This window comes from Podarcis gaigeae (assembly GCF_964106915.1).
Source record: "Podarcis gaigeae genome assembly, chromosome: 10".
NCBI lineage: Eukaryota > Metazoa > Chordata > Lepidosauria > Squamata > Lacertidae > Podarcis > Podarcis gaigeae.
The window spans coordinates 27854269-27868521 of NC_139686.1; the positions used below are offsets into that span (position 1 = coordinate 27854269).

The following is a 14253-nucleotide window of genomic DNA, read 5'->3' on the forward strand; positions in this document are numbered from 1 at the left end:
TGTTGCGTATGTGAAGGAAGTCTGAGTCAGTTGCTTGGAGAGAAGTCTGAGTGAACGGACATGTTTTTGTTTCAGTTGTACAGTCAGAAATAAACTAGAGATGTAATAGACTTTCTGACTATCTTCTTTCTCCTGCTGGTATGCAAGGGGGAAGGGGGTGTGCATCTTCCACGCAGGGAGATGTCGCCTATCAAGATCTTCCTGGACTGCGGGGATTCCAGCCAGGGTAGATCACCAGCAAACAAGCCCCAGGAGCCTGAGGAGAGGGGCAGCCTCTCCCGAGGGGGCAAGTTTTCCAATACAAACTACTAAAAATGGATTCCATATAATTGCCCTGATACCACCTTGAACACAAATAACGAATGTGCAATAAAATGGACAGCTGGAGGGGATCACAATCCATTGAAATGCAGGTAGGTCCTAGGATTATCCTGGTACCTAGCCAGTCGGCGACACAAAGAACAATGTTGTGTGAGGTTCTCCAGTCTCAGAGCAGTCTTATCATGAAGCAAGACATGCTGGCTACTGCTGGCTGTGGATTTTGAGACCCATTAATTTCAGCTGATTTTGTGCCCTTTAAACATTTTAAATGCTCCAGTTTTAATTTGTGATGATAAAAATTGGAAACAAAGGTATTCAAAATTGATAAAGACGTTTCATTAAGGTGATGGCATTATTAGATATGTCCCATAGCTTATTGAGTGCAATACTCCAGCTTGATGGTTTACTTTTAAAGCACCCTAGTTGTATCCAATGTATGACTAAGTTAATTTAATATTAATTAAATTGGGTTAATATTGTCACTTAGCAGTACACTTGTTCCGCTGGTGAAATGTTTTGTGCCAGCAGGATGTTGTGCAAGGGAATGCATAAGCAGGTTGCTGGTAACTTTGTTTCACAATGGCTTACACAACCCCTTGCACTAGAGGACAAAGAATGCAGGAAACAGACTTTTCTCATTCCTCCACACACCTGCCTATCTCTGTATCTGTGGTCTGAGGGTAGTGGGTGCTGATGTGATAGCACTGTGACCTTGTTTCTGGTCTGGAGTGCCAGTGTGACTTGTTTGTGCCTGAGATAGAAGAAGAACTTAGACCTTTTCAGGTATTCTGAGAAAACGCTGTTTTGAAAGGTAGGATTTAAATGTATCAAATAAGTACATTCTACGAATTTCAGCATATCTAAAATGTACTTACATGCCTGCCTGTGCACATTCTCTGTTCTTACAGCATCTGAAAAGGACTCTGGGGCACTCTGCCTCCATAACCCTTAAATTGCTGTTCTCAAGGAATCTAAATTGGCATATCTGGAGAGAAGCAATGCTAATAGTACACAAATGACAAAGCTTTAGAATGGCTATATGTCTATCTTACCAGAAACTAATGTGACAGCAGCCAAGCTAGCTGAGTGAATTAGGTTATGAGGTTGGATTCAGTGTTTATTTTCTAAGTATTCTAAGAAGAGCTGGATCAGATCAAAGGTGTACCTAGTCCGGCATTGTGTTCTCACAATGGCCAACCAAACAGGACATGAGAGCGCCAATATCATTTCCCTTTGTGATCCCCAGCGCTTGACGTTCACAGGCATGCTGCCTCGGCACATGGAGGTAGTACATAACCACCACAACCAAATTGGTGGCCTTCCTTACATTTTGTCGAATTCAGTTCCAGCGTTTTACTGTGTGCTGCTTGAAGAAATACTTTGCTTTGTCTGCCCTGAATCTCTCAAAATTCACCCTCTGGTTCTGCTGTATTAGATTTTGTTTGTCACAGCTGGGCGGATATTGAAGGCAGCATTCCAATCAAAGTTCTGGGTTCTACAAACCCAGCAATTTGCAATTTCAGAAGTAAGGTTCCCAGGCCAAGCATAACTTGTGGTCCTTGCATAAGAACACAGCGGTAGGTTTTCTTCCAAATAAATAATCACACAACGTCAAATAATGTGCCTAATTTATATGTATAACAGTCATAGTATAATTGAGGCCCTGGGTATGTGCCTGCAAGATTGACCTAAATTCTTTTGGAAACTTCCTGCGTTCTCCCAATGCAGCTGATTAGAGGTTCTGTTATAGCCTTAAATGCATTTAAAAAATTGAAGATTGTGATGAATTAAATATAATGCTGAATAACAGGATCCTGACATAATCTTCCATTATTTAATCAGAAATGTGATATTAGGTTACAATGTCCCCAAATGTAAATTTTCCCTGTGCTGTAGATATTTTGCAGAAAATGCACAAGAACATGAGGGGCAGTGCTGACAGGGAGGCAGATAGCTTTGCCAGATGTGAAGGAAGGAAAAACCCCCCTCAAGATCCTGAAACGTGTGGGCAGAACTTTGACATAAGATATAGACAATTGGGGTGTGAGCAGTTTGGCAGTGTTTTTGCATGATCTGCTGCTTATATTTCATATACAATCCTGGGATATGTCACTGTTCTTCAGTTCCCGAGTGTGTGTGTGTTTCCCACATAAATCTCATATAACAAAATACAGAATGTCCTGATAATCATCTGGGCAGCATTCTTCCGTTCTGCTAGTACCTGGCTGTTGTCCCACCTCTCCTCATTATTCATTATCAGAATATTTTTCTTTTCTTTTTATCTTGCAACAAATTCGCAGCGCTGCACACTGTTACTCAATCATCCAGACACCTGGTTAATTTTGTCTGCTCCTTTCTTTTAGCAGAAGATCAGCATGGCTACCCCCTGATCTTCTCTCAAGGTTCTCCCCCCTCCACTTTTCAGTATGCTCAGTGGTGCAGTCAGGTGTTTTTTTTATTCTGGTTTTCATAGAATCATAGAAGTGAAGAGTTGGAGGGCACCCCAAAGGTCATCTAGTCCAACTCCTTGCAATGCAAGAATCATAGCTACAGAATCCCAGGCAGTTGGCCTTCCAACATTTATTTCGTTTTTTTTAACTTCTAATGAATCAGAGTTACCAGCTTCCAAAAGCTCTAAAATTGTCAGCAAGGCAAATGGGGAATTTACTGGATCTTACATTCTTGGCAGAGCTTGAGTTCCAACAGATATCAGAATAGCTGAAGTCCCCCATGACTACTATATCTCTTCTTTTTGAATTTTTGGTAATTGCTCTAGGAAGGCATCATCCAAGCCTTTGTTCTGGCTTGGAGATCTATAGTAGACTCTCACTGTGAATTCACTGTTGTTTCCCTCTCCTACAATTTTTACCCAAATACTCTAGACCTACCTTCCATGCTACAAGTCATGGATCTTCTTGTTGGTATACCCATCCTTTACATATAATGTTGCTACTCCTCCCTTCCTGTATGGTCTATTCCTAGGTTATGCCTCTCAATTAGTACATTACAATCATGAGTCTCATTCCACTAGGTTTCAGTAATGTTTATTATCATGTTTGTCATCCTGTATTAAGAGCTCAAGTTCATCTTGTTTATTTCCCATGCTCTATGCATTAGTATAGAGACAACTGAAACCTTGAGTCATTTCCTCCAGCTGCTTCCTTGTTTTCCCCCCTGCCCAATTCCAGGTTCCTGTAGCACTGCCCGAGTTTCCTGAAGTTACTATCCCCAGTACTTGGTGTCCTCTGTGTTCTGAAATATTCTCTCCTCCCCATCAAGATTCAGTTTAAAACTCCTGATCAGATTTACGAGACTCCTAGCAAACACATTATTGCCAGCTGCTATGGGGTGAAATCTACCTCTTACTAGAAGTCTTCATGGAAGTGGATACTATGGTGCAAGAAGCCAGATAGCACCATCTGTACAACCAGTGGTATACTTCTAGTTTTTTCTCCTCTCTTCTTGGGCTATGACCTCCAATAGGAAGGAGTGATGAAATACCCACCTGTGCCCCAAAGTCCTTCAGCTTCCTACTCAGAGTCTCATATGGACCTCTGCCCCCAAAATCTTGCCCTGATGGCACCAGTGAGGAGCCCTAAGATGATGCAGTCCTAAGGGAATTACTCAGGAAACCCCATGGAATGTGTTTGCACAGTAGTACCATCTTGAATGTGCATTTTATTTAACCCATCCCCCAGTTGGCTTTTGCATTTTTTTGAAATTCTGCTACTTTTAGTGGTACCCAGCCCAAATCCACTGTGTGAAGTGGCCTCTTCCCCTTGTGTAATGACCTCCCTCATGCTCTTTTTGTTGGACTGTTTTCAGGAATGTAGACCATAATTTTAACTCTCAAAAATAGCAAAATGATCATTCTCCGGGGAAATGGAGGATAATTATTAAAGCCATATCAAACTTGGTTCACACACGCATGCACATAATTTGATTACTCTTTCTATGCTTATTCTTTCAGAGTCCTAGCTGAATGTGTGTACTGATACCAATAATTCACATTGTGCCCGACTTGATGTGAGTCTGTTCTTTTGTGGTCCATTTAAATAAATCATGCAAGATCTCTAGTTGGGTCAGGTTTCACAAAGTGATGCTGGGACCTTCTAGGGAAGGGACTATAACTCAGCACTAAAATAGGTTTTGTGTGCATTTTCAAGGCTTGAGGTTGCTAGATTCAGTATGGACAGATTTACCTGCAGCTGTGAAGAAGAGAGCTACAGTGTCTCTTACCACTGAGGCACAATTGCCTCATCTGATCAGAGCCCATGGAAACAGGTTTCAATGCACATTAATTGGGTGCACAATTCCCCTTCTAATCCAACTGGCATGGTCCTATTAAACAATTGGCAATAACACCAAGTAGCTGTTGGGGAAGAGGAGGGGTCTGGATTTAGTCATCCCCCCAACCTTTCTTTTCACCAACAAACTGATGGACAGCACTGCTCTACTTCTTTGTAAACCCACTGGAACCAATGCCAATGAACAAGAAAAATGCAAAACTATCATCCATCTATCTACCATCTATCATCTATCTATCTATCTATCTATCTATCTATCTATCTATCATCTATCTATCTATCTATCTATCTAATCTATCATCTATCTATCTATCATCTATCTATCATCTATCTCTATCATATATCTATCTATCTATCTATCTATCTATCTATCTATCTATCATCTATCTATCTAACCATAAAGAAGAATTGGATTTTATTTCAATCCTCTTCTTCATTTTAAAAGTTCTTTAGTAGAGCTGAAAGGTGTGAGCACATGCATGTTTAGTGATTTTTTCCAAGCAAATTATTATCAACAAACCATTACCGAGGCACTTGGTTTTTTGTTTTTTTTTATCAACAAGGTTTAAGATTTGGTTTCTTATTGTAAGTCTCTGTATCCTATTTGAAAGATGTGCTCAACTTCATGCCTGCTCTGATCTCAGACAGCAGGATAGGGATAGCTCCCCTCTCTCTGAAATGGGCTGCTTGTCATGATTGATGATGCTGGGTTTAGAACAAACATTGGTATGACTCAGGAAAAGTCAGCTCTTTTCAATACCTTCAGGCAGAGCAGGAGAGATAAAAGGTAAGCCGTGTGCTGTTGTGGAATCAGAAATGTTCTGCCTAGCTGGGCTGCACTCAGACAGAACCAGTTTATTCCTGTGGGGAAAGGGATGATGATCCTCCATAGAACTGCCCTGTAGAGGTTGGTTTAAATAATAATAATAATAAAAATTGGCATGGTTTGATTGCCTTTGTTTTAATGGTTGTCAATTTCCCTGTAGCCCAAGTCGTAGGCAGTGCAATTACACCTTATTGCCACAGGAGGTCAGTGGCTGCTGAGAAATTATATATTTATCTATCTATCTAATCTCCCCTACAGTATCTTAATTTATTCTTTTTCAGTTACTACTAGTGCATGAGTATGTGGGTGGGGTTTGGTATTATACACAATGGCAGTCTGCTGCTACTGCTTGAGTCTTCAGCCGATGCCCAGGAACATTGTTGCACTTTGAGGCCTCCAAGCCCTTCCCCAGGGCCTAACAGTTAAGATTTGAGTCACACCTATTAACAACCCACCTTGCAGGGGTGTCCTGGGGGCCCGCACACAGCCAGGACCCTCATTAAGGAGGATCCCATTTGTACACTCTTTGGGCCCCTCCAGACATCCTCTTTATGGTGATTTCATCATGATTTGTGCTCCTGATAGTATCAGGGCAGTTATATGCTATCCTATTTTCCCAAAGTGTACCCACAGATATTGGGGGGGGGGGGCAGACATACTGCTTCATTTTCAGTTAGTAGTTTTGTGCTGAAATCCTGTAATATTTTATACCAGAAACATTCACAGAATCATAGAATTGTAGCGTTGGAAGGGACCACGAGAGTCATATCAAACCATTATTTTGCCCGGCACAAGGCTCGATCCCACAACTCTGAGATTAAGAGTCTCACGCTTTACCAACTGAGATATCCTGCCTTTGTTACATTTTTGTTGTGCCACAGGGCAAGAATACCTCTCAGATGGGGAAGTATCTCAGAACAGACCTAACATGTGGACAGTCTAGTACAAATATATACCACTGTTGTTGTTGTTTAGTCGTTTAGTCGTGTCCGACTCTTCGTGACCCCATGGACCAGAGCACGCCAGGCACTCCTGTCTTCCACTGCCTCCCGCAGTTTGGTCAAACTCATGCTGGTAGCTTCAAGAACACTGTCCAACCATCTCGTCCTCTGTCGTCCCCTTCTCCTTGTGCCCTCAATCTTTCCCAACATCAGGGTCTTTTCCAGGGAATCTTCTCATGAGGTGGCCAAAGTATTGGAGCCTCAGCTTTAGGATCTGTCCTTCCAGTGAACACTCAGGGCTGATTTCCTTAAGAATGGATAGGTTTGATCTTCTTGCAGTCCATGGGACGTTCAAGAGTCTCCTCCAGCACCATAATTCAAAAGCATAAATTCTTTGGCAACCAGCCTTATTTATAGCTCTCACATCAGGGTACATACAAAGCATTTTTTTGGGGGGGGGATTTTTGGGCATGGGTGGGGTATTCAATCACACATCATCAAATTTAGGCTGCAGCATCACATGACCCGAAAGCTGGTTGCCAGCTCCCTCAACCAATAAAGTGAGATGAGCTCCGCAACCCCAGAGTCGGTCACGACTGGACCTAATGGTCAGGGGTCCCTTTACCTTTACATATTACATTGCAGGGTGTGTGTGTTGTTGTTGCTCTTGTTTTTATTATGTATTTTGTATTTTTATGTTGCGAAACACCTTGAGATCTACGGATGAGGGACGATATACAAATGTAATATAAACAAACAAACAAACAAACAAACAAACAAACACATGTTTGCACCTCTTGCACGATAAGCACACTTGCTCCAAAGACTGGACTTTTTAGTGGGGGGAGGGGAGTAATATGAAAATGTGGTGGAAGGTGTGGAATAGCACTTGCTTCTTATTTTTATTATATTAATTGTGTTTTGATCCCAATTTTATCTTCAAGGAACTCAAGGCGGCTTACATGGTTCCCCCACACCTCATTTTATCCTCACAGCAAACCTGTGAGGTAGGTTAGACTGCGGGCTCATCCACACTTACCAGCGCTTCCTAGGCACAGGTCTGCACTTTAAAGCACTGAGTCTGAGTGTTTATCTTTTTTGCCTGGGCACTTTCCCCACAACAAAATACACTCTTTAATGCTGAATCAGAACAAACGGCAATCTAGGTTTTCCAATTCAGCAGTAAAGCAGTTTTTCACAGGGAAAGTGCCAGGACAAAAAAACCCCATGTACTTGAACATGGCGCTTTAAAGCTCAGGCCTGTGCCTAGAAACACAGTACAAAAGGAAGCCTGGATGAGCCCAGAGAGGAAGTGACTGGCCGAAGCTTACCCGGTGACCTTCCTGGCAAAGTGGGGATTTGAACCATGTTCTCCCAGATCCTGGTGTTGTGGGTTAAACCACAGAGCCTAGGGCTTGCCGATCAGAAGGTCAGCAGTTCGAATCCCCGCGACAGGGTGAGCTCCCGTTGCTCAATCCCTGCTCCTGCCAACCTAGCCATTTGAAAGCAAGCAGTGCAAGTAGATAAATAAGTACCACTCCGGCGGTAAGGTAAACTGCATTTCTGTGCGCTGCTCTGGTTCGCCAGAAGTGGCTTAGTCATGCTGGCCACATGACCCGGAAGCTGTACGCCGGCTCCCTCGGCCAATAAAGTGAGATGAGCGCCTCAACCCCAGAGTCGTCCACAACTGGGCCTAATGGTCAGGGGTCCCTTTACCTTTACCTCGCAGATCCTAGTCCAACACTAGACCACACTGGCTCTCTCTAGTCTCCCCACAAGCAAATTAGAGTGATTACTCATTAAATAGTCAATATAATCTAATCTCTCTGCAAACAAAGCAGGCTGAAGGCTCAATAAATGAGTTGCTGGGAAGCAAGTACCCTCAGTGACATGGCAAGGAATATACCTGCAGTAAAACAAAAGTTTAAATCTGGTCTGGAGGGGCCTCTGGTGTGAGGCAGCCTAACTATGAGGAGAGGAAAGGTGAGGCGGTCACCTAAGGCAATGGCCTTAGTAAGGTGTAGTGAAGATCAGCATATTTGTGGGTGTGTGGGTTTAAATCTGCCTATGAGGTAGGGGAGAACGTTCAAGAGGATGCTGAGTCTGCACCTTATGATTACACAGACCAGCGACTTTAAAGCGGTAACATCTTGGAGAACTGTTTGTGGGGTGTGTGTTTGTGGGGTGGAGGTGGTTAATGGGGTGGGAAGGTTATTGTGACCCCAGGCAATTCTTTTGGGTGCCACAGATTTTTTTTTTTTGGGGGGGGAGTTTAAAAAATAATAGGGAGGTGTGTCATGTAGATGCACCGTCAGGCTGAAATCCACACTAGCACATATCCGAAAGCCATTTGCACATTGCACATGTGGTGCTGCACGTAATCTGTACTGCAAAGAGCTTCTGACTGTATTAGCAAAGTCTGCATTGCATCAGGAGGAGCAGTGTTGCAGCAACCTGGGTAGTCGCATGACAACTGCTCCTCTGAAACAAGGATATTATGACATGGGATGGCTCATCCTGCAACAGGACAAAATCTTATTAGGATACCTTATAGGCACCGTGTCATCTGACCTGAGACATTACAGTGGGGAAAGGGCCTTCCCAGTGGTGGTGCCCCATTTGTAGAAGGCTTCTTCCAGGGCTGCTCACCTTGTATCTCTCCTGATTCCTCTTCAGTGCTAGATGAATACCTTTTTTTATCTTCCCAATTTTGTCTTTGTTTTGTACTGCTTTTATCTGCATTTTTTAAAAAAGTTAGTTGTTGTTTTCCTCTGTATTTCGTTGTTTAATTTTAAGCCAATATTTTTTAGTGAATTCTTCAAATCAAAGCTGGGGTATCTGTCGTCCTTCAGACGCTGTTGGACTCCCAGTTGCAGTCAGGATGGCCCATGATGGCTCACCCTATCTGGCTGCTTTAGCCTGATGTGGCGCACAGATACGTTTGCACCGTAGCAATTGAGGTGCTTCCTGTGCAAGGTGCGTGGCAGATCCACACAGCTCTGCTTTGTTTGGTTTCACAAACCCCTCAACAGTCTGCAGACTTGAAGTGTTACACTTGCACCAGAGCTTGGTGGGATGGGGTTGTCCTTCCAGTCTTCAGGTACTCTGTAATGTGCTCTTGATAGCTGTGCCTCTCTCATAACTCTGATGCACCTTGCCCTATGTGGGGCACTGAGCAAAGGCTGGAGAGGAGGACTGAGGTCGAGGGGAATCATTCAGCCATGAGAGACAAGTGGCAAGGTTCAAGAGAAGGCGACTGTTGTGACAATGGCCAACGCTGAACTAAAGAATTTGTTCTGGCTTGGCGAGTAGTCAAATCTGTACCCCATGCAAAATTTTTTAAGTAGTTCCTGACTAGGCGCTGTGTCATGGTGGACCTCCATGTGAATGTTCTGAACCTGCAGCTCACAGAGTAGTGAGAAGCCTCAGATGGTTGTTGAGATAGCAAAGTAGCAGATACAGTGGTACCTCGGGTTAAGTACTTAATTCATTCCGGAGGTCCGTTCTTAACCTGAAACTGTTCTTAACCTGAAGCACCACTTTAGCTAATGGAGACTCCTGCTGCCACCATGCCGCCACCGCCCGATTTCTGTTCTCATCCTGAAGCAAAGTTCTTAACCTGAAGCACTATTTCTGGGTTAGCGAACTCTGTAACCTGAAGCGTATGTAACCCGCGGTACCACTGTACCAAGGAGCTATGAGCCCTGGTGCTGGAGAATGGAAACAGTGGAGAAAATAATTCCCTTTTCCAGGTTTCTGACAATAGCACTTTTGCTTCTTTGCTGCAGAACAGTAGCAAGGATCCAGGAAGAAGATGCTTTTCAGCTTCAGAAACAGCCTTTATATTGGATCAGATTTAAAAGCAAAACCTTGCTTGTTGTCAAGGATAAAAAGAACCCTACATTATTTTTTCATGGGGCAGGATTGTTACTAGTTTTTCTGAGGTCTCAGTGAAGTGATTTCTTTTCTAATCATCTAAATTTTTTCATAGCATGAGTCACTTTATTTCCTGTCCTAAGCTACTAACTAGTACTACTGGTTGACACACTCTGTTTCCCGTCCTAGAAATGGCTGCATTACAGCCATTTGTGAAACGATATTTGAGTTTGATCGACACAGACTGATGTAGCTGTATGGCCTTTTTGTTCATATGGCTCCCTGCATTTGGGAAATGTAATGTGCTGAATGTATTGGGGAAGATTTACTGAGCATTTAAAAAAATGTTTGGGGGGAAATCCGAGGCAAGCCATTAAAACATGTTTTACAGCTTCAAGAACAGTTAAATCAAAGGAATCAGCTGCCAAATGAAGTTGTGTAATTGCTATCACTAGAGATTTGTCAAGGCTAAGTGTGCGCGTGCGCATGAGTGCGCGTATCTGGGAGAGTATGAAATCAGTCTTGCCGCAAAGTGAAATGAGATTAAATTATTTGCCATTGGCATATCCCTACTGAAATAATTTCCTCGGTGCTGCTGACCTTATACCAGCCTAAGCTGCTTCGGCAAAGGGGTATCTAGATAGCCAAGAGGATTATGTCCCTAACCTCATCCTTCTTTTCTTTGAGTTCCCTCCATCCTTTCAAGTCGGAATAAAATGAAGCACATGTCAAAGGCAAGGAAAATGGAGCCCAGATTGATGTGACCTTTATTATTTTAACAGCATCTTTCAGCACAATTTACAGAGTTGCAGGGCTGCAAGGAACAGAGTTGGAGTATAAAATAACATAAATAAATAGAAGAGGAACCAAGGAGGTCAGCAAAAAACAGTTGGAATCAGGCAATGAAGGGTGCATGAAGGGTTGAGATTGGTCAATGCCTTTATGCTTCAGCCACCAAGGTTGAGAATTCTGGAGGAAAAAGAGAGAGGAAGAGGAGACAGTCACGTTTGCACCCTATGAGGGCTGTGATGAAAAGGGCCAGCCTCGTGGTTCATGTCTTCTGAGATCCAGTTGTCAAATCACCAATTTCACTGGTGTCAGGAGCACAATAAGGGAGTAAATGTTTTAAGGCAGTCTGCACCAAACTGATCCCCTCTCCAATGTTTTGGACTAAAATTCCCATGATCAGCCCCAGTCAGCATAGTTGTGGGGCTTGGAGCTGATGGGAGTTGTAGTCCAAAGCATCTGGAGGTGGTAGGTTTTATTTCTCTTTACTCAGTCAAAAACCACTTATTTCACTTCGTTGTTTCCTGACAATTCATAGAATTGTAGAGTTGGAGTGGACCAAAAGGATCATCTAGTCCCACCCCCAGTTAAGTTGCTAGGTTGGGATGCAGGAGATTTGGCATTGTTAGGTCTGTACACAGCTCCCACCCTGCAAGCCGGGCTGACCTGGGGGAGCCTCAACCTGCATCGACCTGAGGGCTGGGCTAATGTTTAATTAGGGTTCACAATTAAACATATGGTCAGGCCAGGAGCAGGGTGGGGAAGGAGGTGCAGCCTCTCCCCATCACCACCATTGTGCTGAGAATAGGTCGGTTGAATCCTGCAGAGTGGTACTTTCTCTGCAGGGAAGCCACTTCTGAAGGAGTACCCTGTAGTCTACAGGACTGAATTTCTTGGGGGGCCTGCATCTCCACAGCACATTCCTGCGGGTTTTGTGTGTGCCTCACTTTCTCTTTGGTTTCTCAGCTGCTCTCCTTTACCTCTGTGGGATCTTAGGGCAGAAGGATTCCTGCACATACCACCCAATTCAAAGTAAGCAGGAAAAGGTTAGAGACCTTAGCTCTTAACAATATTAACACCCCCATTTCCTAGTCACCATGCAAATCGAGAGGCCCATTTTATTGGCTTGCTTAGAGATCTGTTTGGAAGGGCCACCTTAGTAGATCTCCATCTCCTTCTTGGACTCTCTTTTGCCTCTTAATGGCCATGGAAGACTGCCAGATCAGCACATGACATGTCCCTCTCTGTTCCTATGGCCAAAGACACAACTGAAGTGCTGGCTCTGGGACACATGCCAACTCCTGTTTCTAGTACACCAATATGACCTAGATTTATGAATCATGCATTTCCCCTGGTATGCTTCATGGAAAGAGGTGGTGGCACAAGAATACAAACATGGTCACAGTAGAGCCAAAAGGGCGGAGGAAGGTGTCTTTTTTGCAGTGTATGCATATACCTAACACATATACCTACATGCTGTCCTGGCAGATTAATCAACAGCAGGAAGCTAAAGCCATGTCCCTTTGCTTTATTTCACATCCTTCACCCTCAGCTGTGGGTAGCAAAGGTGGCAATGATGCTAAATTGCCAACTGCATGTGAACTGGCATTAGCTCTTTGCTCAGACCCTTTGGCAGTTGCTAGGACCCACTAGTGCTGACACCTGTCCTGGGCTGCCTGACTTGGTCTAGGAGCCACATTTTTAGTTTCCTCCAATGCCCATAATGTAGCAGTGCTCTGTGGGATATTTTATGCAGTCAAAACAACAATACATCTTTTGCCAGATAGGCACATGAAAGGGCTGAGGCTCACAGAGCTTTCCTGTAAACTTGCTAGAGAGAACTCTGTGAGGTCACTTCCCTTGTGCCCTGACAGGCAGAATCAGCAAGCAAAGACCAAAATTTTAAGCAGTATTTCAGATGCCCAGGTGGTGCATGATAAGGAGGGTGATACCGCAGCCCAGATTCATGAGAGTCTGGAAGTTTCATACGGATTTGCAAACAAATAATGAAGGATTTGCTTAAATTGAGACTGAATTCTAAGCCAGAGATGCTAAACATGTGACAGAGTTCTTGAGAGAGAGGAGAGATCCAAAGCAGACACTCTGGGGCATTGTAGGAAATTAAAATGGTGGCTAAGACATGATTCTTTTGTTATCTGCTGCCATTGCTAAGTAAGCTTATCAGGACTTGTTGGCCTAGGAGGAGGCCCATCACACAGTGCTTTGTCAAGGTTCCCCTCATGTCTGAAGTCAGCTGTGCTTTCCCCCTGAAGCCTCCCCTTTCACCCAAGTCCCATCACTTTAGACTAGCATTTCTCACCTTCTGATAACTGTGCCCCACTTATGTTCTGAATTCAAAATGGAGATACACCTCACCCTTATACCCGGGAGACTCTTTAGACAATGACAGAATAAGAGGAACTCACTCTCTGAGGCATATGTTTGCATGACTGACTGTTCTGCCCCAAAGGATGTGTACCCAAAGCCACGACTCTTGCAGAGATGCAGTGGGCAGCCTCCTGCAAAGAGAGGTGAGTGTCCTGCTGCACCTTTGGAGTGGAAATGATTGCACTTGGGAAGACTAATATCAGTGTACTGGAAGAAGCAAAGATCACCAGTGTTGAAGCAATGATTCTTCAACATCATCTCCGTTGGACTGGTCCTGTTGTGTGGATGCCTGATGATCATCTTCCAAAGCAACTACTCTATTCCGAACTTAAAAATGGAAAGCGCAATGCTGGTGGTCAACAAAATAGGTTTAAAGACTGTCTCAAGGCAAATTTAAAAAATGTAGCATAAACATTGACAACTGGGAAACACTGGCCTGCGAGTGCTCCAGTTGGAGAACAGCCTTTACCAAAGGTGTCATGTGCTTTGAAGACGCTCGAACTCAGGACGCAAGGGAGAAACGTGCTAAGAGGAAGGCACACTTGGCAAATCCACATTGTGATCAACTCCCACCCGGAAACCAATGTCCCCACTGTGGAAGAACATGTGGATCCAGAATTGGCTTCCACAGTCACTTACGGACTCACTGTTAAAACCGTGTTTATGGAAGACAATCTTACTCGGCTACGAGTGATCGCCAAAGAAGAAGAAGAAGACCTTCCACTGCAATGATGTGGCAGAATGACTGATTGGAAGGAGATGGCAGAGACATAGTGGACAACCACCTTGGAAATTAGATGCCTTGGGG

The 14253-nt window shown here is 43.8% G+C and overlaps 1 protein-coding gene across 2 annotated transcripts in view; it reads right to left on the reverse strand.

Annotated features, from left to right (window-relative positions):
* Positions 1-11015: 11015 nt before the first annotated feature.
* The window catches only part of PVALB (parvalbumin), a 43639-nt gene continuing 40401 nt past the window's right edge, over positions 11016-14253 (reverse strand). For both annotated transcript variants that reach the window (XM_083701213.1, XM_083701212.1), the window contains exon 5: positions 11016-11240. In XM_083701213.1, the coding sequence (XP_083557339.1) occupies positions 11212-11240 (29 nt within the window). In that variant the 3' untranslated portion in view covers positions 11016-11211. The remainder of the gene's footprint in view (positions 11241-14253) is intronic.